Here is a 26,672-nt window from a genome sequence, read left to right on the forward strand (position 1 = left end):
CAACTGCTTGAACGCATGGGTTGGGGTGGACATGATTGGGGATGTGGACTCGAAACTACCACACCAATGCAACTACCAACAATTTGGAAATTGGTCTTTATCAAGGACACATGACAAAACTAGTGGAAATGCGCATGGGTAGGAGGGGTGCGGGGTGGGGTTGAAGGGGAAAGGAGGAGCATGAATCATGTAACCATGTTAAAAATGAATATTAATAAATGTAAAAAAAAAGACTATAAATAACATTAAAGAGACCCCACATATATTAAAACTACAAAACTACAAACTACAAAAAAAAAAAAAAAAGCAGATTCCCTACTCTCTAGAATCCTGCTCCAATTAAAACTAATGTTCTAAGCCTTGCACTAGGTACTTTGTTATGAAAACAAAAACAAATTTGTCTTCAGTTTGAGACTATAGAGAGGGCGAAGATGAGATTTGTTTTCTTTGTTTTAAATTAAGGATAAAGGTAAAGTTTGGGGTAGGCAAATTCACTGATATCTTCATCAAAAGATGGAGAATGGACTAGAGGCTAGTACATAACTTTAACAAAGATCTGCATGAGATTATGCATATAAATAAGTGATGACAGTAGAAGAAGAATTATGAAAGTGACTGTGATGATCAAACCATTCTGGGAAACCATTTGGAACTATTCCCAAAGGGCTCTAAAACTGTAGATGTCCTTTAATCCAGCAATATCACTATTATGTGTATATCCCAAAGAGATAAAAAAGGAGGAGAAGGACCTATCCCTACCAAAATTTTTTCAGGTCTTTTTTTTTTTTGTGGTAGCAAAGAATTGGAAATTGAGAAGTCTATCCTTTGAAAAATGGCTGAACAAGTTGTAGTATATGATTGTAATGGAATATTATTGTGCTATAAAAATGATGAGCAGGATAATTGAAGAAAAACCTGGAAAGACTTAGATGAAGTGAGGCAAAATAAAGTAAGCAGAACCAGAAGAATATTGAATATAGTAACAGCAATATTTTTTGATGAACAACTGTGAATGACCTATTTATTCTCAGCAGTACAGTGAAAGGACACAATTCCAGAGACTCATGATGAAAAATGTTATCTACTTTCAAAGAAAGAACTGTTTCTTTCTACATCTATAGACTGAATACATACCTAAACATTCTATATGTGATTTTCTTTTTCATTTTTTTGTTTTATATCTTCCACAAAATGATTAATACCAAAAAAAAGTTTTGCATGAATGTATATATAAAATCTATATAATATTAACTTCCATCTCAGGGAGGTAAAAAGGGTAGAAAGAATGCAGAGAATTTGGAACTTAATTTTTTTAAATGAATGTTGAAATTTATTTTTACATTTAATTGGGGAAAATAAGTATTATTATATAAAAAAAGAAAATTATTCTTTGGAGAAAGCATTATGTCTACTTCTCTTTCTAGTCTAATGTGTCTAATGGATGTAGAAAAGTCTCTAGAAAGGGCTGTTAAGAGTGTATAGCACTGGAATCAGGAGCATAGAATCAAAATATCCTACTTCAAATTCAGCCTTTGACACTAACTTAAGCTGTGTGATCTTTGGAAAGTCATTTCTTTTTGCTTTAGTTTCTTCTTCTATAAAATAGGAATAATAATAGCACCTACATCCTAGGATTGTTGTGAGGATCAAATGAGATTACATTTGTAAAGGGCTTAGTGGGTTGCCTTGCACATAGTAAACAGCATATAAAGTTAGCTATGATAACACAGTAAGTATGATTACCAGAAGATATAAATTGAGATGAAAAGACAAGGATAATGAATAATTTGTTAAAAGTGGAATAGGAGTTTCAAAGGGCTCAAGGGAGGTGAATTCAACTAGGTTATTGAATGAAAGGTCAAGGCCTCTATAAGATTATTAAAACTGTCCTTAAAATCAAAAGAAAAAAGTCAGTTTTGCATGGATTATTGGGAAAGCTTGGTTGTAGTGACTGAAAGTCATCAAATAAAATGAGCAATCCTTTGCATTGATTTAGCCATTTAAACCTGTTTGATGAGAGGGTTTGTTAAATGGTTTTCTAGAAAAGGTAATTGACCCTTCTTGGAAGAACTTGAACATTCGAAATAAGAATACCTAAACAGTTGATGGTTCCTGTGCTTCAAAGACCTCAATCTTTTTTCCCAAGGTTTAATATATTTTTATATTATGACCTAAAGTCACAGAAGAACTATTAATTTGGTCAAGAAAAGATTATTTCTAGCAATTATTCACTTTTTGAAAATAAACATAACCAGGTTTTTCTTTTCCATTTTGTGTGGTAAAAATTATTATTCTTGTGGGGAAAATATTTATCTCTGTGCAGCACTGTATCTTTTGATAAGAAAAATATTTAAATATCTATGGAATGTGTAAAAATGTGATTTGGCATAAAATTTATTCTTAAAAGTTATTAAATATATTTTGAGGAAGAGTTAATTTAAAAAATTAGAAAATCATCAATATGAGTTAATTTTCTATTCAGTTTTTCTGACTTTAACATCTATTTCTCAAGGTAATTGTGAGGAAAAATATGAGATAATACTTGTAAAAACTTGGCAAAAATTTAGATGTTAGTTATTCAAGTGTCAGTTATATTGCTATTGCTGCTAGGCCCACTGTTGTTGCCATTACCCCATCCCCTTGAAGTCAACATAATGTGGAAAAACTTGGCATTCTTAGATTTTGAACTAAGAATTTAGTTTATCCTTTTGACTTGTAATTTTTCATACAATTGGTAACTTTTTATTCATTAAAATTAACAATTCATTGTTTTCATAATCTTCAGAAAATCATTAATAGTTTTCCAAAAATAACTCCATAATGGAAAATAAAAAGTAGAAATGATGAAAACAGAAGAGACAGAGTAGAAAATATGTGAGATAGTTTTTTTAAGTCATTTTTAGAGCCTGAACAAAACCTGGAGGAATGCAAAATTTAATGAAAATTTGATTTAACATTTTATTAGGATATTGATTTGGCAAAATTAGTCTTTAGAATAATTTCACTTAATATAGAGTATTTGAAGAAAACAAAAACAATTAAGTATTGAAAATATAATGATATGCTTGAAACAAAGTATTAAAATTTTTTTTAATATAAAACTTAAACCCAAAGGGTTTGCCATTACTTCCTCTAAATAATATACATTCTACTCCTTATTCAGAAAAAGGTCTTTGGTGGTCAGTAATAACAGTATATAGATGCACTAGTATCCCACCAGAGGAATTCCAAAATATTCTACAATAAAGCAGAAAAAAATAATAGCAATAATACCGAATGGTCACATGGTTCTTCTCTAGCAAAGAGCTCAAAGGTCTATTGTGAATAAAAACCTAAAATTACATCTTTGTCATTAAAAATAAATATCTCATGCCAGCAAGCAATATATAATTAAATATAAAAAGACATAAATATTTTGAATTGTATATATTTTCTATTTTTGAAGAGAAAGTACTAAAGCTGTAAAAATTATGTTACTCTAGCATTTAATCAGGGAACAGGCATATTCTCTGTCCTCAGCTCTCTAACCTAGTTCCACAAGTTAAAATATCACTTACAGTTTGGACCTCTAAATAAATAACATTCAGCCAGAATTACGAATCTCAAATAATAAACTTATTCTCATATTAATAATAATTTTCCTATTGGAGTGTATCTCTCTAATAAGACTGCAGGATAATTTGCTAGAATATTTTGACCACCTGATTTATATTGCTACTTGGCCAATGTGACTCAATAGATAATTTTTAATACAATCTGAAATATCAGACCAATTATATTTTGGACTGTAATCATAACCATTGTGTTGGGGCTTTAATTAACTCATCAATGTTGAGTGACTTAGCCACAAAGGTCTCTGGGTAAGAGCAACTTCTGCTTTCTTACAGAGCTACCCACAAACATTTTGCATCAGTCAACAACAGGTACATAAGTTTATCAGAGTCCAAATCATTTATGTGTCTAAATCCCTAAGTCATGAACAACTTTCTAACTTCCTATTCTCCTTAGTCCTGAGAGATACCTTCACCAGGAAGAACCTTTGCAGACTTTCTTACTACAATTTCCTTATATTCATCAGCAGGATCACTCCCTACCATAAAAGACATGGACTTCAAATACCATGTGGGTTGAGTTATGGATACCATCTCTCACTGGCTACTGGTGCTGAGCTGGGCCACAATCCAATGATAATAGGAAGTTACTAAAATAGATGTTTCAGAAGAATGTCCTCTATTAGGATAACGATTCAACATCTGGGGTCTATATTTTTACACATGTGTACACAGAGATGATTAATTATGGCATGTGGTTAAGTGACTTTGTTTACATAAACAATGCTTAAACTGAAAAGACAGTCAAACTAAGATTGGTTGACCTTAGATGTAAGAGCACTAAAAACATGTGATACCATGGATAGGACATTTGACATGGAGGCAGGAAGACTTCATTACAAATCCAATATCAGTCATTAGCTAGCTGTGTGACCCTGAGGTAGATTACTTAATCTCTGTTTCCCTTAATTTCCTCATCTATAAAAATGGGAAAATAATAATAGCATCTACCTCTAAGAATTAAATGTGATAATAATTTTAAGGTGCTTAGCGCAGTGCCTGGCATATAGTACAATATAAATAATAGGGACGATGATGATTCAGTCAATGGATACTAACCTAATATGATATTGTGATGAGAAAAGAGGCTTTCACTTGGGAGAGTGATGAATGGCCTGGGATAGCAATCTGTGAGTTCAATTTCTATGTTGGAATGAGGAATTATAGGTCAGTGGACACTTACCAAAAAAAGGATGTATATTTAATTATCGCATAAAAAGGATATTCAACAAGGATATTTCAAGTAATTACCTTGAATGGATGTAACTCCCCTTATTACATGGCCTCTATATTTCCTTAAGTGAGTAGGAAGCCAGATCAATACGGTGAAAAGCTACCACAAAGTTACGTCAAGGGAGGTACAGTTTGAATCATGATCCTTGGTCAACTATATTAATGAACAGCTTTGTCATCTTATTGGGGAAAGAAATAAAAATAAACTAACACATTAGAAGGGATGGGAGAATAGCAGTCTGTTCACTCTGACCAATCTAAATATATATTCACAATAAAACTTCATGAAATTAAATCATTAAAAGAATAAGTTTTGATGATATTCCCTTGAAGGGGATGTATATTAGTGTCATCATTCATTCACCTTAATTCATTTGTTAATATAAATAAACTTATCAAATTGCTTTTCTCAATCAACTAAAGTCAAAATACTGAAATAATACATTGACTCAGTAGTGTTATTGCTATTATTGATCTGAATGGTGTTATTGATTATAGATAGCTAGTTGGTAATCCCCTGATCGATGCTATAATTAACTAAAGCTGGTATGGAGCCAAGCTGTTGTAAGTATAATTAATCTGGACTAGTATTGAATATTAATAACAAAATGGTAATGGCCAGTTATAATAACTAGCTAAAACTGTCAGAGGTTAAACTGAATTTCAGGTGGTGGATGGCCAGGAGAAGTTTAATCAAACTATAATTTATTACTGGTTGAGGTAGGAAAAGGAAGAAGGAGGATAGAAACTAGGAGTTAGGAACAGTATATGAAATCTATTAATCTTATTCTAAATATCTAAATAACCCCCCCCCCAAAAAAAATCCAAGTCCTCATGTAGTTTCTTCTTGTCCACCAAGGTGGACCTGCACTGAATTACACTTACTGACTAAACAAAAGGTAATTTCTTTATATTAGCCTGAGCTAAAATTGAATATCTATATTCATAGAATAATTTATGAAACTCAAAATATCAGTTTCTCTTTACAAAGAAACTAAATGTAGCTCCTCTTTCTCACTCAACTCCAAAGATCCCAAAGTTCTCACAAACAGCTCTGTTTCCCACTCCAGTTCCTGTCAAGAAATAGGCCTCAAAGCTAGACTTTGTCCCTCAGAGTGCTGAGAAGGGAAACCCCTCATTAACTAGACTCTTGATTATAAAAGGTAAGTTTTCTTCTTTAACCTCCTTAATTATCTTCTGTAAATCCAACAATTATGAACTGTCAAGCTAAGAGCTCAAGCCAGCCACTCCTATTCCTTTTGACTGCCAGAGAATATGGAGCCCAAAATTCTATCTTCACTGGGTTTTATGCTATTCCTTTAAAGGGCTAGAAACCAGCTCTCTCACCATTCCTCCCTCTTAAAGGGGACAGAGTAAAGGTCATAAATCCTTTCTCTGTCCTAAAACCTGCTCTTATTGAAACTAAATAAAATCCTTATCAATAGAGAGAAATGAAGAAGCGCAAAGAAATATTTCATGGTAAAGCATCTCAGATGTGGGCTTCTCAGGCAAAAAAGAGTTATAGAGAAACAAAAGTGAAAATCAATTTTTCAAATGACATTTATTAATGATCGATCCAGAAAGCTTACTTTTCAGATTTTCCACTATTATGGAGAACTTTGTGAAGGTATAGATTTACAAAGAAAAATATCAAATAGCCTCTAATACCGAAGATATTCTGTTTAATTGGAAAGAGGGGTGACAATAAAGGAGTAGACAAAAACTGTAAACAAATTTCAATCACATATCAATTTTGCTTAAAGGTAGTACCAATTGTTGTGTGCCTGGATTGGGGAGTCTACTAGTGTAGGCTTTAAGTGTAGACTTTAATATTCCTAATACACTCTGTCTAGTATTGTATTGTACTTATCCCTTACTTGTCATATTCCCTATCAGACTGTCAACTCTTTGAGGTCAGGCATTATGCCATTTTTATATTTATATCCATAGAAACTATATACTATTCTCTACCTCAAAGGAAATAAATATGTTTTTGTCATTGAATTATATAAATGATTTCACAAAATCAAATAATTTACAGGTTGGTAGGGCTATAAGCCTGAGGGCATTTAATCCAGTCCCTATAAGAAAAAACAAAGAAACAAACAAAAAAAAACATTGCTGCTATAATATATCCAATAAGAGGTTGAGGAGTACCAACTGAAAGGGAGCTATTGAGGGTAAACCTGGGATCTCCTAAAGCAGCTTATCATGAACAAACTATACACTTGTAGATTTACCAGTTAAATGTATAATTTCAAGTTTTTATTTTTCTCCACAATCTCAGGTGTTTGCAAGTTTAATTTAGATTTTCAATGTAACTTCAACACAGTTTTTTAATAGTTTAATAAAACTTACATACAAGAAAATGCTTTTAAAATGTTAGACGTGGTTAATAATCATTATAGACTTCTGAAAAGAAGCTATTATTATATTTAACAAAGCAATTAATGTCTCTAAGCTTTGCTTCAGGCTATAAAGTAAAAACCAGATGTTCTATAGCTTTTAGAGTGTTAGTGCTACATGTGAGAACCCATTTCTGACATTTCATATGTCCTTATTCTTTTAAAACCAATAGATAAAACAATTTGCATTTCCAGTTATGAATAAAACCACCAAACTATTTTCTAAAGTAAATGTTTTTAAATGCACCTTGAAAGGCATAAAAATGTGTATATTCAAGAATGAATAGGCTTTGATAGCTAATTATAATTTATCTGTAGGCTACAAAGCTCCTTTTTCCCCACAGAGGAACTGGTCTTTCAATTGTGATTATTCATTATCCTTTTACTTCCTAAGATCAGTATTATTAAAACAAAATTGCTATATTTTCATGAGGTCATTTTATCTGAATCACTAAAGCTATTTGCACTGTCTCATGTGCATAGAAATTAAAATAAAAATTATGTTGGTATTCTGAAGTTTCATTTTACATTTCTATAAGTCACTGGTGAACTGCCAATAGTATTTTTTAAAATTGAAGGTTTTAAAGGATAATACACTAAGGCAATTCATAATGATCGTTTCACACATATGTAGATTTAATAGCTTAATGTTAAGTATAAAAGTTTTATTTTTCTTTACAGTCTCATGTATTTGCAAGTTTAATTCAGATTTTTAATGTAACAAACTTTTTTACAGATTAATACAGAACTGTTCCTGACCAAGTGAATTTTCTACCATTTTTTCAAATATCCTATTAATGTAATGAATAGTGTCTTATTTACTTGTTTAGATTGATTTGTCATTACTATTTTAAAAACAATTCTTCCATTTTTTTTCCCAAGGTCTTGTCCATAGACAGTGAAGAGAATTGTTCTGGGGAATCATGAATTTATCTACCTTAACCATCTTCATATCTGAAACTAATTATCAAATAACAAGACTATTGGGGTCCACTACCAAGACCAAAGGGCTTTTGAAATAGAATCATATTTGCCTGTCAAATCTGAAAGTAATAGGCCTTTTTTAAAATTTGTTATGATTAAGTGAAGGTCATTTAGCTTAACTGGAAACACTCACAATAATAGAAAGAGATACTAGAGTGACAAGAGAAAGCTATTTGGGAAGCAACTATTCCCAAAATGGGTCACCCAAGAGGAGGAATCAAAAATGTGTACCAAGAGATTACTCCCTGGATTTGAGATATTAATACACCAAGCTTTCCCTGGGACATTCAGAGAAAGAACTGTGAGACTAGAATCACAGAAGAAAAACATATGATTGGGGATGCCCAACTCCTTTCCCTTCATTCAGTAGAACATTTGAGAAAGCCCAGAACAGCTCAGGGAGTTCTATCATTTATGTAAAGACAGCTGGTTTCCCACTCAAGTATCTCGAACTAGCTTTCTGTCTGCAAGGTAACAGGCAGGAAGATACCCATCAGCCAGGAAACTCATAGTATTTAGCTGGAAAATTATAGCCAAACAGGATTCAGATATAGGAAGGGCCTAAAGAAAGACCAAAAGGGTTAGACCACTAGATAGGTAAAGGAAACATAAACTGCTTGTTGGACAAAGACTTCAACACAGTCAAGTAGATTATGTGTCAAAATATATCAATTAATTTTTTTCCAAATTAACTATCAGCCAACCATTATAAGTACACAGATTTGCCAGTAGAGATAATGGATAACTCATTTAAGGACAAAAGAATGTTTCATTCCCCATGCATAGCATAATATATACAGATTTATAGTCCTACTTTATTTTTCAAAATATTATACCATGTATATTTTTATGAGATTTTCTCAGCATTGCAGCTCCCCAAACTCTGATCTTAAAGAATAAAATTCATATTTTCTATATCAAAGATAAATAAACAAACTGACCTGCAAGAGAAAGCGGGTCCAGGTCCATCAACACATATTCCTCCATTCAAACAATAGACTAAGTTCATTGCAGGATCCTCACAAACATCAATGTCCTCTTCACAGGATTTACCAATGAATCCACTTGGGCAGACACATACAAATCCATCGACCAAATCTTTACAAGAACCACCATTCATACAGTGAGCTGAGACACAGTCCTAAAAGAATGAGTCAAGAATTGATCATATTACTCAATTCATCAAATATTCATTGGGCAGTTATTACAATCAAGAAACTACAATGGATTGAGAAGATAAAGGTACACAATATTTTAAAGAGGAATATGTACATAGATAAATATAGTATTTAACAAAATGTGAAAAGTTCATAGGACATCTATAGCAATAAGAATTCAAAGAAAGAAGAAATATTTGCAAAAGGTGTAGTGGTGGGTAGGGATCATAAAAACCTTTGACTAAGACCTCACATTTTATTTTAATTTTAATTTTTAAAAATATATATTTATATTTAATTAAATTAGAATATCTTTCCATGGTTACATGGTTCATGCTTTTTTTTTCCCCTCTCCTCTTCATCCCCCTCCCAGAGCCAAGGAGCAAATTGTACTGGGTTTCACAAGTATCATTTATCAAAACCTATTTTCACATTATTAATATTTGCAATAGAATGATCATTTAAAGTCAATATCCCCAATCATATGTTTTTCTTCTCGGTTTCTACTCCCACAGTTATTTCTCTGGATGTGGATAGCATTCTTTCTCATAAGTCCCTCAGAATTGTCCTGGGTTATTGCCTTGCTGCTAGTAGAAAAATCAATTACATTCGATTGTGCCACAGTGTATCAGTCTCTGTGTACAATGTTCTTTTGGCTCTGCTCCTTTCATTCTGCACGAATTCCTGGAGGTCTTTCCAGTTCACATGGAAGTTCTCCAGTTCATTTTTCATTTCAACACAAAAATATTCCATCACCATCAAATACCACGATTTATTCAACCATTCCCCAATCAATGGATACCCCTTCATTTTCCAGGTTTTTTGCCACTACAAAGAACAAGGCTATAAATACTTTTATACATGTATTTTCCCCTATTATCTCTTTGGGGGTACAAACCCAGCCGTGTTATGGCTTGATCAAAGGGCAGGCAGTCTTTTAAATCCTTTTGGGTATAGTTCCAAGTTGCCTTCCAAAAAGATTGGATCAATTCACAACTCCACCAGCAATACATTACAGTTCCAATTTTGTCATAATCCCTCCAGCATTTATTACTTTCCTTTGCTATCATATTGGCCAAATCTGGTAGGTATGAGGTAGTGCTTCAGAGTTGTTTTGATTTGCATTTCTCTAATTAAAAGAGACTTAGAACACTTTTTCATGTGCTTATTGATAGTTTTGATTATCTGAGAACTGCTTATTCATGTCCTTTGCCCATTTATCAATTGTGGAATGGCTTGATTTTTTGTGCAATTGAAAAGAAAGGTCCATCTATTCCTATACTCTCTAGTTTTTTTTTTTCAATAGGAATGAGTATTGTATTTTGTCAAAAGAGTTTTCTGCATCTTTTGAGATAATCATGTGATTTCTGTTGGTTTGGTTGTTGATATGATCAGTTATGTGGATGTTTTTCTTAATATTAAACCATCCTTGCATTAGTGATATAAATCCCACCTGATCATAGTGAATGATCTTTGTGATAGTGTGCTGGAGTCTTTTTGCTAGTATTCTATTTAAGATCTTTGCATCTATACACATTAAAGAGATTGGTCTGTAGTTTTATTTCTCTGTATTGGTCTACCTGGCTTTGGAAGCAGTACCATACTTATGTTATGAAAGGAATTTGGTAAAACTCCTCCTTAGCTTATTTTGTCAAATAGTTTGTATAGTATTGGGATTAGTTGTTCTTTAAATGCTTGATAGAATTCACTTGTGAATCCATCTGGCTTTGAGGATTTTTTTCCTTAGGGAGTTCCTGATGGCTTCTTCAATTTCTTTTTCTGAGATGGGATTGTTAAAGTATTCTATTTCCTCTTTTGTTAATCTAGGCAATTTATATTTTTGTAAATATTCACTCATTTTACCTAGATTGTCATATTTATTGTCATATAGTTGGGTGAAATCATTCTTAATAATTACCTTAATTTTCTCTTCATTAGAGGTGAAGTTGCCCTTTTCATCTTTGATACTGTTAATTTGAGTTTCTTCTTTCTTTTCTTTTATCATATTAACCAGTACTTTATCTATTTTATTTGTTTTTTCAAAGTACCAGCTCCTGATCTTATTTATTTGTTCAATAGTTCTTTTACTTTCAATTTTATTAATTTCTCCTTTGGTTTTTAGGATTTCCAATTTTGTTTTTATCTGGGAATTTTTAATTTGTTCTCTTTCTAGTTTTTTTTTATGTTGCATGCCCAATTCAATCCTTCCCCCTCTGATTTGTTAATAAATGCACTCAGGGATATAAATTTTCCCCTGAGTACTGTTTTGTTTTCATCCCATAGACTTTGATAGGTTGTTTCCTCATTGTCATTCTCTTCAATGAAATCAATGATTGTTTCTTTGATTTGTTCTTTGACCCACTGGTTTTGAAGAATTAGAATATTTCTTTAAATATACTTTTTTGTAAGCTCTTATTTATTCTGATTTTTATTACATTATCATCAGAAAAATGTGCATTTATTATTTCTACTTTCCTACATTTGTTTGCAATGTTTTTATGACCTAGGACATGGTCAATCTTTGTAAATATGCCATGTGCTACTGAAAAGAAGGTACATTCCTTTTTATCCCTATTTATTTTTCTACAGATATCTATTAGCTCTAATTTTTCTAACATTTCATTCACTTCCCTTACTTCTTTTTTATTTATTTTTTGGATCAATTTATCTAGTTCTGATAGGGGAAGGTTGTGGTCCCCCCCAGTATGGTTTTACTATCTATTTCCTCCTTAACCTCTTTTAATTTCTTCTTTAGAAATATGAATGTTTTACCATTTGGTGCATATATACTGAGTACTGATATTTCTTCATTATTTATATTGTCTTTCATCAGGACGTAATTACTTTCCTTATCTCTTTTAATGAGATCTATTTTTGCTTTAGCTTTGTCTGAAATCATAATTGCTACTCCTGCCTTCTTTGTCTCATTTGCAGCCCAGTTAATTCTACTCATCACTCTTACCTTTACCCTGTGTATGTCTACCTGCTTCAAGTGTGTATCTTGTAGACAACATATGGTAGAATTCTGTTTTTTAATCCATTCTGCTATCTGTTTTCTTTTTATGGGTGAGTTCATCCCATTCACATTCACAGTTTTGATTACTATCTGTATATTTCCATCCATTTTGGCTTCCTTTTTCGCTATTCCTTTTCTCTTATCCCTCAGCATCCCCTACAACTTTTAGCTTTTAGTCAGTCTCCTCCCTTTCCCTCCCTAAAGTTACTTCCTTTCCCATCCCCTCCTTTATTGTTATTCCTCTCTTACTATAGTGCCTTTTAAATGACCCCCCCCAACCTTCCCCTAGCTTATATTGCTCCCCTCCGCACCAGAACATTTATTAACCTTCTACTTTTCTATAGAGCACAATACAATTACTCCCCTCAATGGATCTGGATTGTTTTTCCCTCTCTATGTCAATTCCAGTGAACATAAGATTTAAGTATTACCTGTAGCCAACCTTTTCCACCATTCCATTGTATTGGTCTTCTCACCTCTCCCCCTGTGTGCTTCTTTATGAAATATATATTTACCTTATTTTTTCTTCCTCTTTCTCTTAGTATTATACTCTTTTTACCCTTATTTTTAATATATTTTATGACAAATCATCCTATACAGTTTGTAACTGTATCCTCTATGTATACATTTTCTAGCTACCTTGATGATAATAACCATTTTTAAAGCTTTAACAATTTAATATAATTGAAATAGAGAGATAGTAAAATGAGGGAAATATAGGAAGGAAGTAGAGAATTGCTTAGACTACCACCCTAGAGTCTGCTATGATGAAATTCAGCTCACCACCAACAAAAAGCTTAATCTCCGGTTAGAAGAATGTGGGAGTCTCTTCAGCAAGAGTCCCCAGAGTAAGGGAGCCCCTTCAGGCTGAATCACCAACTGAGTCTGAATCTGAGTCCAAGAGACCACCAACAATTCAAGAGAGCATAATAACCACTTTTAAGAGTTACCAATATAGGAATAACAAATCATGTGATTTGTTATTGGATCCTTTACTTTTTTTTCTTAATTGGCTTTTGGTGATTCTCTTGAGTTTTGTATTTGGGCATTAAATTTTCTGTTGAGCTATAGTCTTTTCTTCAGGAATGCTTGGAAATCTTCCATTTTATTAAATGACTATATTTTACCCTGCAAGAATATAGTCAATTTTTCTGGGTAGTTGATTTTTGGTTGTAGACCCAGTTCCCTTGCTTTACAGAATATAAAATTCCATGCCTTCTGGTCTTTCAGTATGGGAGCAGCCAGGTCTTGTGTAATCCTAACTGTGGTTCCATGATATCTGAATTTCTTCTTTCTAGCAGTTTGTAGTATCTTTTCCTTGATCTGAAAGTTGTTGAACTTGGCTGTAACTTTCCTGGACATGGTGAATTGGGATTTTAATACAGGAGATCTGTGGATTCTTTTAATCTCTACTTTACCCCCTTGTTCAAGAATATCAGGGCAATTTTCTTGGATCATTTCCTATAGAATGATATCCAAGATTTTACTTTTGTCATGATTTTCAGGTAGTCCAATAATTCTTAAATTGTTTCTCTTGGATCTATTTTCCAGGTCTGTTGTTTTATCAATGAGGCGTTTCATATTTGTCTCATTTTTTTCATTCTTCTGATTTTGTTTTATGTACTTTTACTGCTTTGTGAAGTAATTTGATTCTAGTTGTTTGATTCTAATTTTTAAAGACTGAATTTCATCTCTGGCTTTTTGATTCTCCTTTTCCTCTTGCTCTATTTTTCTTTGCAGGCCATCTTTCACTTTCTTTGCCTCATTTTCAAGCTGGTCAATTCTGGCTTTCAAGATAATATTTTCTTGATTTAGTTCATGTGCCTGTTTCCAGATCTCATATTTTGATTTTTAAATTATTTTCCCAATTCTCTTCAGCCTCTTTTATTTTTTCAAATTGTTTTTTGATTTCTTCCAAAACCTGAGTCCAATTCACTGGAGTTCCTTAGTTTTTGCTTGGTCTTCCTTGTTTCTCCTCTGTTCCACTTGTTCTTGGTTTGTTACCTGAATAGAAGCTGTTGATTGTAATTTATTTATTTATTTTTCTGTTGTTTACTCATATATTTCCTTCTTTCCTCCTCTTTATTGGCTGTATTCTTGTCCCTCTGTTTATTTGCTGGATCTGTGAGTTTGGCTTTTTCTGCCCTGAAGGGGCTTCTTCTCTGCTCTTCTGATTAACTAGATTAGGCTGATGGAGCTGACTTTTGTAGTAATGTGCCCTGAGGCCAGTTCTCTCTTGCTGCCAGCAGAGCCTAAAAATGAAAGTTAATGTGAAGAGGTGGAATGTAGTTACCCTTATCCTCCCCTCTTCATTTCTGCCAGCTGTCTCCCTACCAGCTACTTTGGTCAGAGCCCTGAGCTTCCTTTGGTGGTACCAAAGTATACTGTCTCATTTGCAGCCTTTGCCCTGGGATCTTAGTCAGTTAGATTCTTACCATGGGTCTCAGAGTATTACATAGAGGAGGGCTGTTGGAGATTGAGCTTTTCTGCCCTCAGAAGGCCATTTCTCTCCACTGCTGACAGACTGGATTAAGCCAGTTGAGCTGATCTGCAGAGCTGATTGTGCCCTGAGGTCAAAACTCCCAGAGGCAGAGCCCCAAGAGTGGTGGCTGCAACCAGGCTGTCCTCCTCTCTGCCCCTCTCCTGCAGCTGCCTCCCTGCCAGCTGTTGACAGAGTCCTGAGTCTCACATAGCTGTGTTAGCAAGGCACTCCCTCAGGGCTGGAGCCCTAGCTCTGAGATCCCATGGACCCAAGTCTCAGCCCAATGGGTGAGAGAGCAGCACTGTGAACTTCTGTCTTTATTTTCCTTAAACATGAGAATTCAACCTTCTCTGTGTACCTTTTAAGTTGAATTGAGCAGGAGGATTCTCCAGATCCTTCCTGTTGTTGTATTTGGTTTTCTTTTCCTCTTGAAGCACTTTGTTTTTGATTGGTATGGAAGGTTTTTCACAGAGTAATTACTTTTTCTGCTTTTATGTCACCATTGTCTGGAGGAGGAAATGGCAAACCACTCCAGTGTCTATGCCAATAAAATCTGAAATGCCGTTATCAAGTCTGAAATGACCAAATAACAATTTTGGAGGAGGTAAGAGAAATAACTCCAGACCTCTTAATTAAATTGATATGAGGAGATCCCAAGTAAAGAAATTTCCTTTATCAATGCAGTGACAGAGAGAAGACTTGAATCTAGGTCACAGTACTCGAAGTTCTATTCTTTCTACCTCAACACCCTGTCCCTTCTCCTCTGCCACTGTATTGTTCTCCTCCATCACCATCACCACCATTTATATAACACTTTAAAGTTACATTACATTATCAAGTTTATATTATACATAAATACATTATATTATATTAATATGTCGTATCATTATTCTCCTAAAATGAGATAACTAAGGTTCACAGAGTTGAAATGATTTGCCAAGTTCTCAGAGTTAATACTATAGGTAAGCCTTTAAAGTGGTTCTAAATTCAGTACTCTGTCACATATTTATATACCCAATTTATATTTATTCATAATTAAAAATATAAATATATGTATTTGTGAATATTTTCATCTGTTCTCTTTATCTATCCACTCATCATCCTATCCAATCTGGAAGGCATAGTTCATGTTTCACCTCCTCTCAGAAATTTCCACTGCTGATGAAATTTCAAAATATATTCTCCTTTCATGAATAGTTAATTAAATTGGCATATCTATTTGCTGACAATAGCATGAATATGTAGTTTTTCCAACAAGATCAAAGCACCAAGATTTAGGGTTGAAAGAATCTTTAAGGTGCATCCAAGATAACTCCTTAATTTTAACCATGTGAAGAAACTTATCAAAGATCAAATGGCTGGACAAGGTATCAGCAGAAAGTAAACAACAGGAAAGGTCTGAACCTATGGCTTGAGTTGATTATTGTGCTTTTTCTGCTGTAACATGATTGGGACATGTGTAAAACTTTTTATGTACAACATAAAACTCTTATGAAAATGCCTTGAATATAAAATAATAAAATGTTAGATATAATTTTATTTAAATCTATAAAAGTTATAAACACTTTTTCTTATTATTGATCATCTAGAGATTTACACCAATATTTAAAAACAACAAACCTTCACTTGTCCAAACACACCTTTTTTCTTTGTTAATTCAAGAAGAAATATTGCCTACTCCATATTTCTTAGCGAAAGTAACCTAATTTGAATCTGTTGCACTCTGGCATCTCAAGTAATTATATACATAATGCTAATTACCACATACAAACATGTAATATCCCTTTGGCATCATAATAACCTGAAAAGTGATAATTTTCTAGAACTACCATTAATTGATAGTATTTATGCTTACAAACAGTTAGTGACTTTTTCAAAGTGTTAACACAACAATAACAAATCATACTGACAAGGCTAATGTGCAAGCCATTGCATTCTGATCATGTAAAGTAGTGGTAAATTAACAGTTTGTCAAAATTACCAGAGAGTTTAATTAGTGTCATTTTCAAAAAGAAATGGATTTTGCCCTTGAGTCTGGAAACCCAAGTCAAGCCTAGAGACCAGATGTGATCTTTTGTTACATTTACCCAAGTGGCTAAGTTAAATGACTTAGGCTTCTAAAAATGAGATACTTGTTTTTTACATATTTGTTTTACCTTTGCTGAAAAGGTAAACTGCTTGAGGATGATCAAGGTTACTTTGTAGATTACCTGCAGGTACTGCAGTTATTTTTATAGAATGGCGAGGCATAATTCTATGGGGAGTTGTATGAGAACAAAGTTTTCCTATCAGTACTACAGTTGGGCATATATAGAATGATTTATTAGACTGCATTACATAAACTAATTGAATTATATATCCCATAGGAGGATGGGGATAGTTTCTAGACTGCCAAAAGTTCTGTCTCTTGGGTTTAGAAAGAATATTTTTTACTAAATTAATTAGATGACTTAATAGGAAATTCAAAGGCAATTTCTTTCAGAGAAAATCAAATTGTCATTTCAATTTCTTGATCTTTCCTTGTTCCATATATCAAAGAGGAAGTCATTCTTTTTTCATCACTGTTTCTAAAACTTTGCTTTACTTCTAACTTTAATGTAATAAAATACTTTCCGGACTCAGTAATTTTATTCAATAATAAAAAAAAATAAATAAAACCTTCAAGTAGTGGGGAACAGGGAGCTAGAAAGAAGACAAGTTAAGGGCATTCTTGAGTCATTAAGGCAGTCAACATTTGATAAATTCACCCCATTTTGGAACATATAATATGGAGGAGAGTGTGCAGGACTAAAAGATAGGAGTGTTCAAAGAGCAGAAGTTATTGGCAGAGAATATAAGTATAGAAAATCAGTGACATTAATTTGTCAAAAATTCATTGCTTCACTTGAGCAAATGACATCCTGTAGCATTATAGAAATGATTATCTTCATGTCCATGTAGCTTAAAATCATGTATATTTTTTTCCTAGTGTGAATCATGGGTTGAAAATAAGAGAGGGAGAAATTTATCCTGACCCTTTTATCTTTACTATTAATTTATAGGTTCTTTAGTTACCAATTGACCTTTCAGTTGAAAAGATGATGCTTCTGATAGAGACTATGAAAAGGTCCTAGAATTTCCTTCCTATTCATTCTGGCCTGTTCAGTCAACAATGCCACTATAGAGCAGGATTCCAAACCATATAATTTGGGTAAATTTTTTTGCCAATCTCCATTTATTCTGGGCCTGTTCTAAATCAGGAGAGGCCAATGTTTAAAATTTGGGATTGGAATGCAATGAAATATTCATGAACCATAAAAATAGTAAATATAAATTTATTCATGAGATTAAATATGATACATTTATTAGTTGAAATTTAAACCTGTTCTCTTCCACCTTTACATTCACCCTGGCAGATAGATATGTTAGGTTAAAAAGGTATTCTCCCAGAAAATGGTGATTCTGCTAAATCTCTTGTGCACAAACCATGCATTCTAGAGCTTTCTTTTGCTTTAATGGGAATGTAAGCAATGATAACAATGAAAGTCCTAGTTCTCTAAACCAAGGAAATCTTTAAGTTGTTCTCCTTGACCTCTTAAAGAAAAACCTAGTAATTATCTCAGGCTGGAATTGATAGGCAGTGCACTCTAGATACTGTGCCAAATCTGGCATATAATTTGTCATCTGACATGTAATATTTGATTAACTAGATGTAGAAATACAAATAATTAAACTTAAGTTTATGTAAGAAGTAATGTAAGATTGGTAGTTCAATGGTTACTGAGAAATTCCTGTCATCTATGCTGTAATTATATGAAATCAGAGGTGCCTACATTGACTGCTATTCCAGAAGTCAGGCCACTGTCTTAAAAAAAAGATATGTTTTTAGACACATTCCCAATAATAATCCTTTCATCTCTCTTCTTCCCTTTTAAAGAATTATTCCTCATTTCTTTTTTTTGTCACTTAAGATCATCTCTTTAAATATAGAGAAAATAATTTGTGAAAGCTTATTTTAGAATAAAAAATACCTGAAACAAAGGTAGATCCAGAAATATTCTCTCTACTGATTTGAGTCACCCATTATTTATTTGGTGATAACTGGATAAGGGTAAATGCTATTGGAGATAGTCAGAGAAGCCTATATTGTCTTCTACTTTTTCAGTTTACTCTCAGGACCAAGTTCTAAATCAAATAAAAAACCTCCTCACTGAGTTGAAAAGTGCAAGAACATTACAATTAAATGTTTCAGGAAATTAAATTCTCATACATAAGATGTAACTTCAGTTCCCTGAATTTCCCAACACCCCAAATTCCTGAGGATTTTGACACTGCTATAAAACTTTTCAGTCCTCTTAAGAGTATACTTTGGTAGGTTTAGCAGATAAATGATACTCGTGTGAAGTTGAGAGCAGAGGTGGAAGAGAGAGTTTGATTCTGAATGAACTAGTCAGCAGAACTTACTTAATCGGTCCATTAGCTCCTCATCAGAATGGCCAGCTCTTTCCAGGTTCATCTGTGTCATGTTCTGTATGATTAATGAAATGAGTGCACAGCTAGTGTCTTTTTGCATTGGAACATTTGTTCCCATTTAGAATTTTGTATGACCTCTGCTGATGTTTTCTTGGCAGTTAAGCTAAAAATGTCCAATTCTTTTTTTTTTCCTCCCAGAGACTTGGGTAGTGGTGGTGATATCTCCAATGAAATGATTTCAAATTTGCTTAGAATTCATAATAGTTTTAAATGGAATATCAGGAGACTGAAGGTGAGAAAAAGAAAACATTTCCATACTTATTTAAATTAATTGGATTTTAATAGATCTTTGGGATATATAATTATCTTTTCATAATTGCCCTTTCTTTCATTTTAATGCCTTTTTTACCATTATCTTTTGATATCTGAGAGAAACAACTTGGATGCTACATTATATTTATTTCCAAAGTTCCCTTCAAATCCAAGAGAAATGATATGGTTTCTATGGCAGCATCTCCTATTTCATAATTAGCACATAACCAATTATAGCTAGACCTAACTCTCTCAAAAAATACACAAACATATTCATTCTCTCTCTATCTTCTTCTCTCCATGTGGTAATGCACTGTTAATAGAAGATAGAAATATTTGAAATTTTGATATTTCTTTTGTCCTTTTAAACAAATTTCTCATGTTGTGTATGGATTCCTACTATAGATGTTATGAAACTAATTCCTAAAAATAATAGCCAGCATTTTGATAGGACTTTTAAGTTTTTTAAGCACTTCATATGTCATTTCATTTTATCTTCATGATAACCCTTTGAGGTCCAGAGAAGTTAAATGCTTTTCCCACGATGACATACCTAGTGTGTGGCAGAATTAAAACTCTCTTCTTGACTCCAAATATGTCACTCTGTATACTAAGTGGTTGTTCAGTAGTTTCAGTACCCTCTAACTCTTCTTGATGCTGTTCCTAGTTTTCTTGGCAAAGATATTAGGGTTGTTAGCCATTTCTTCCTTCTCCAGCTTACTTTACACATGTGGAAATAGGCAAATAGGGTTAAGTGACTTCAGCACGGTCATATGGCTAGTAAGTGTCTGAGTCCAGATTTTAATTCAGGTCTTCCTGACTCCAGGTCTTGCCCAATCTACTATATTAAATATTTGTTTAAATTGACGGTAGTTATATTTTTATCTTTTTCAGTTATTATGAGGAAAACCAGGGGAGTTGACTTAAATATTACTTGTGGGCTCAGTGGGGTGAATAGGAGACAGGAAGGAACAATGGGTAAGACTTTACAAGCCAGGAAACCAGGTTTAACTATAAGGGGAATGACCATTGACAGAAATGGCACTTAAGTCTGGCAAACTGTCACCCTGCCCCACCCAGCCTAGAATAGCTTCAGACTATTACATACACACAATGAGGACTTTAAAGTACTAACAACACACAGGGAAAACAGTTTAATTATAATATGAGGGGACTGGAAAGGGGGTTAGGTAAAGCTATGACTTACTACCCAGGACTGGAGTCAAAAGGGGTAAGAACTTTAGCCAACCTGGCTACTGCCAGGTTTAGACAGCTTGGCTAAGGACCTGAGGAAGGGGGCTTGAATTTGGGGTCTCACAACTGTTCCAGAGATGTTATCAGGATGCCAGGAACCAACTTCTCCACAGCTGATGATCCAAAGTAACTAGGTAGGGAGAGATGTCTGCAAATTGTCCACTAGATCACAGGCCACTTCCCTACTCAGAGTTGTCTTGCAGGTTTAATGTCTTCTGCCTTTCAACCTTCACTACTCTCCAAGATCCCAGGGAATCAGGGTACAACTCCACTTCCTCTGAGGTCTCCCAGGGTCAGTTACAGCTTGTCCCAACCACAATGGAGTCCATCCCAGAGAGCAAGGCACACTTCTCAAGCCCTTCCTGTTAGGTCTCCTAAATAGTAACTAAGTAATCCTCCTCACAACACAGTATGTATATGCAGATATATATATATATATACATATATATATATAAAATGATATATGTGTAAATATATATATATAATGATATATGTGTAAATATATGTATGCATGTATTCATATCATATATTAAAATTAATTATAAATGTTACATTATACATAAATGAATAAATTTAGGTTAAAAGTTCTATTAGAATAAGGGCACTATTGTTTTCATCTTTTTGTTTCTAGCATATAGCACAGTGGCTACACATCAGGACTATCTATAGGAATAAAAGATATTTTTTCCAGCTGTGTGGTAGCCAATTCTCGATCATTTTAGATACTGGCTAAAAGTATGAATACTTCATTAAGGAGGTCGGATTCTGAAACATATTAGAAGAAGCTAAGTGGATATTGGATACAAGAGACCTTCTACATCTCAGGAATATTGGGAAATTAAAGCAAGTTATAAGAGGAAAAAATAAAGGACGGATGAGTGTCTTTGAAAAGTTCATGGGATGCTGATAGCAAGATAGATTAGTGAAGGACTTTGAAAGTGATGATATTATTTATACTTAATAAATTAAGTAATGGGCCAATGTTATTAGATTTTTAATTAGTTCCAAGTAACTCTTTCCCCACCCCATTTCTTATGGAAAAATTAGTGAATTGTTTTTAAAAAAAACCTACATTTATATTGACCTCACATCTTGAGCTTGTCCATCCAGCTTCACAAGAACATTCATATCCATCAATGAAATCTATACATCTGCAATACAGAACAAAGTCTTCCATTAGTATCACTCTCCCATTATTAACTCAATATTAAAATGTAAATTGTAGACTTTTCCATTTTCCTTTTTTGCTCTAGATTTGACAAGATGCCTTTCTCCATTCTTTTGTTTTCTCTAGATAGTATTAAGATTTCTATCTACTTCAGAGCCTTTTTCCTTACCTCTCATCATTTGGTGATAGGTGACACTGTGAATAGTGCAGGAGATCCAGGCTAAAGAAGTCCTGAGTTCAAATGAGACCTCAACCTGTGTAACCTTAGGAACCTTAGCCAATCACTTAAGCTTGTTTTGACCCAGATTCCTTATATATTAAATGATGATAATGGCAGCTCCTTGCCAAAGATATGAGGCTGAAAAGAGTTTATTTGTAAAGTACCTAGCATATTGGCTGGTGTGAAGTAGGAACTACATAAATGTTGTTATTAGTGTTACCTAAATAATTATCTAACATCCAATCTGCCTTACTCTTTATGAAGTAGGCAGGCAGGAAATGTATTAATAGATGATTTAAGGTAAAATATAGAAAAAAGGAAATTCGTCAATGTTATGAAAGTTAACAGTGAGCCACATGGGTCCCACTCTCCTTGAAAATCTATCCAAGAAGGTTTTATGGTTGCATAATTTGAAAATGCTACACTAAACTTAGAGCATGGTACATGCTTGTGAATAGCTATGGGGTAGGGAGTATAAAGATGTGAATATTCAAATGTTCCAGGAGGTATCTTTGGCAGCTACTCCAATCCCTTCAGAGGGATGACATTCCCATCCCTCCTCTAACATTTAACATAGACATCCCCTGGACTTTCAAACTCCTTAAGTTCTCCCACCAAGGATAGAGAGATCTCTCTTATCAAGCTCTTTTTGACATGTGCAATCCCTTCGAAGCAACTTCTAGGTCCACTAAAAGGACAGAATAGGAGTTTGTTTAGGCAGATGTTATTTAATATATATTAATAAGAAGGTAGAGAGAGGACCTAATAAGAACAAAACCAAACCAAAAAAATGCTGGATTCATTCTACCTGCTTACTTCATAACTGTGGAAAAGTCTCTTTAAAAGAAATTAAAGCCTAATTAATCTACATTTATTGAAAATGGCTTCATGCTAATGAACAGAAATAAAAGAAGAGCAGAGCTAATGTATCAGTATATTCCATTAACTAAAACAGGCAGCATCTGTCATCTTAACTGTGCTTGAGCTCTTATTTTATGGGAGAGCATAATTAAAATTATCTTTATCAACTTTCCCTTGGCATTAAATCTAAAACATTGCCAGCTAAATATACTTTCCCAAGAGTTAATAATAGAAAAAAAATAAAAATAGCCACCTTCCATGGAGACAAGGATCCGACAAACAGGCATCTGCATTAGTTTCACAGTGAGTGCCAATGAACCCATCCTTGCAGTGGCATGTGTAATAGCTGATGCCATCAGCACATATTCCATCATTGAGGCATGGTTCTGATAAACATTCATTTATATTTACTTCACATTTTGTGCCTGAGTTAAAAACAGACAGAAAAAAACTGAATTTTTTAAAATTTACAGTTCAATGTTTGTTTATTTTATTTTAAAGAGAAATAAAGAAATTCGACTCTACACCCCCATGTTGTTCATTTAACATCTTTCCTTAGAAAACATTATACAAGGTTAAACATTTATAGAACTAAGATTCCTTATTTAAAAAGTCCCAGTAGGAAAAATAATCTAATATCTAATATTATATGATAATTCTGAAATTACAATATTGAGGGGGATTTTAATGTAAGATGTCATATACTCTGATTTAGGTGATGTATTGAATTTTAGTTACAAATTGGAATCTATTTTTAAAAATATTTTCCTGGAATTGATCTGATCAGAGAGAAAAGTCTTTTTCCTTTAAGTATCATTAAAGAGTTTTATTTATTTCTAAATTTTTCACATATTGGGATAAAAAACATGCTGCACACTGGGTCTATTCTATCTAGAATACTGACAAGATTAGCATGCTAATTTTGAAAACAATCAGAAGGCCCTAAAGAATTAGAGCACAAAATAAAGTTTTTATGAAGGATGAGAGTACCTAATTTGAGAAACTTCCCCAACTATAATTTCACTGGCACCTAGAATGAGGTCATTCAGTAGGAATGTAAGAGGGTAAAGCAAAAAGGGTATGAGTTCCCCTATTAATAGATGGTCATATAAACAAGTAATCAAAAAGAAAAACTCAAAGCTATCAAGAGTAATGAAAAAATGCTCAAAATCGCTACTGATTTGAAAAATGCAAATTTAAATAACTCTTCACACCTATTAGTTTGGGTAATATGACAGAAACAGAAAATAACAAATGTTGGAGGGGATGTGGAAAAATTGGGACACCAGTGCACTGCTGGCAGAGTTGTGAATTAGTTCAATCATTCTGGAGAATAATTTGGAACTATGTGTAAAGGGCTGTATAAATCTGCATACTCATTGACCCAATAATACCATTACTATGTCTGGATCCCAAAGAGATTAAAGAAAAGGAGAAATGCTCTATTTGTATAAAAATATTCATAGTAGCTCTTTTGTGGTAGAAAAGAAATGGAAATTGAGGGGATTCAAGTGTATATGATTTTGGTGGAATAATATCGTGTTATAAAAAACAATGAACAAGATGGTTTCAGAAAAAAAGCAAAGAGAACAAAAGGAGATTATTATACACAGTAATAGCAATATTGTACAGATAATCAGTAGTGAAAGATTTAGTTATTCTGCTCAAGACAATGATCCAAGCCACTTGCAAAAGACTCATTATGAAAAGGCTATCCATCTCTAGAGAGTCTCACTGATGAACTTTTAATGTATTCTCTCATTTTGACCTGTTTTTTTTAATCTAACATGGCTCAAATACAAATATGCTTTGCATGCTTTTACATGCATAATTGATTTCAAATTATATGCCTTCTGAAGAGGTAGAGGATGGTTGGGAGGGAGGAAGGGAAAGAATTTGGAGCCTTGAATTTAAAAAAAAGGTGAATGTTAAATTATTTTCATGTAATTGGGAAATATTTAATGAAATAAATAAAAATACATTTTAAGAGGAAAGTATATGGGGTTAAGGATAGAGAGAGGGAATCTAGAAAGTTTCATCTAATTCCTAGTAATCTCGGGATCTGTTATCTTGGTAAAAGATGCCTATTATGCAATATTGAGTATTTTTTAAAATGAGTTTGTAATTTTTCTATACCTGACAGCTGGTAACACTGATAATATTTATATATACAATGAAACACAGATATTACATATCAGTGAAATAAAGCAGAAATCACTTTATTTTTCAAACCCCCCAAAATGCATAATGATAATTGATTGAAAATTTTTCATAAGGACAAAAATCCACTTGGTGAGAAAACTTTAATGAATCCTAAAATAATTGATCCTAATAGAAAGATAAAATTATTTAGCATCAAAAGTAAAATTAACATTTGATACTTTAAATTTTGTATCCATTTTATATGTCTAATTCAGAATATAAATAAATATCAAATTTAAGCAGCTCTTCTAAACTGTGAAGATTAAGATTGGAATATTATTACATTATTAAAAATAGTAGAGATAATGTTCGAATGATTGTCTTTTTGAATACTTATTTTAAATGCAATATTAGAAAAGATTTTAAAGCATTAAATATCTGAGTTGTAAAGTTTATTTCCTAGAATTTTAATTTATTTTCCCCTTATGTCAGTTTCCATCTTTGCCACAATGTATTCCAAGAAGTTGTCCCATGTCATCATAGAATCTCAGAATTATAATCTATCAGAGTTGTAAAAAATTGTAAATTTCTGAAACCGTTATTTTATAGAAAAATATAACTGAAGACTAGGGATAGGCTTACGGTATTATGGCTAGTTAGTGGCAGAGTCAGGATTACAATTTAGCTCTAATCCAGTACCCTTTCTACCATGTCATGCTACTTTTTGTCTAGTCAGTAAGTTTTTTCTGCTATTATATCCTTGATGATGAATATGATAGTACTAATGATTTAAAGTTGAAAGAAATGTCAGAAGCCATCAAGTCAAATTATTTTATTCTAAAGATAAGGAAACGGGTCAGAAGATGGAATAATTTACCCAAAATCACACATTAGAGAGAGGGTTTCAACCCAAATCTGACTCCAGAACCTATATACCTATATGCTTTACACTATATACATATATATATATATTATAATCCATTATATTTTGTATCATTCTATATAGTGAGATACAAAATATAGTGGAAACATCATCTGGGGCCAGATTGTGAAGTCCAGAAAAATGAATTTTTATTTTTTCCTAGAGGTTGCGCTGATCAATTTGTATTTCAAAGTCCTTAATAAAATTATTCAGAATAGAAAATTAGTGAAATCACTGAAGCACAGAATAATAGATAATATACTAGATAAAAAATAAAAAAGAAGAAAGTATTCTAGTCCTACCTCTGCCAATTAAAATATGACTTTCAGTAAAAGTATTTCATTTTGTTAAGTTGCAGTTTCTCAATCTACAAGAGTGGAGTGATCATATATCTTGCTATCCTGATGCAATTCTTTTATGCATAAAATGATATGTTTTATGTGAAAGAACTTT

At 33.0% G+C, this 26,672-nt stretch overlaps 1 protein-coding gene across 1 annotated transcript in view; it reads right to left on the bottom strand.

Annotated features, from left to right (window-relative positions):
* The window catches only part of EYS (eyes shut homolog), a 1,520,124-nt gene extending 1,495,589 nt beyond the window's left edge, over window positions 1–24,535 (bottom strand). The window contains exons 1-4 of the mRNA XM_044675358.1: window positions 24,532–24,535; window positions 23,409–23,580; window positions 21,979–22,057; window positions 9,175–9,374 (exon numbers count right to left, since the gene is read on the bottom strand). Of these exons, the coding sequence (XP_044531293.1) occupies window positions 9,175–9,374; window positions 21,979–22,057; window positions 23,409–23,580; window positions 24,532–24,535 (455 nt within the window). The remainder of the gene's footprint in view (window positions 1–9,174; window positions 9,375–21,978; window positions 22,058–23,408; window positions 23,581–24,531) is intronic.
* Between the last annotated feature and the right edge of the window lie 2,137 nt (window positions 24,536–26,672).

Source organism: Gracilinanus agilis, chromosome 4 (genome assembly GCF_016433145.1).
Source record: "Gracilinanus agilis isolate LMUSP501 chromosome 4, AgileGrace, whole genome shotgun sequence".
Taxonomy (NCBI): domain Eukaryota; kingdom Metazoa; phylum Chordata; class Mammalia; order Didelphimorphia; family Didelphidae; genus Gracilinanus; species Gracilinanus agilis.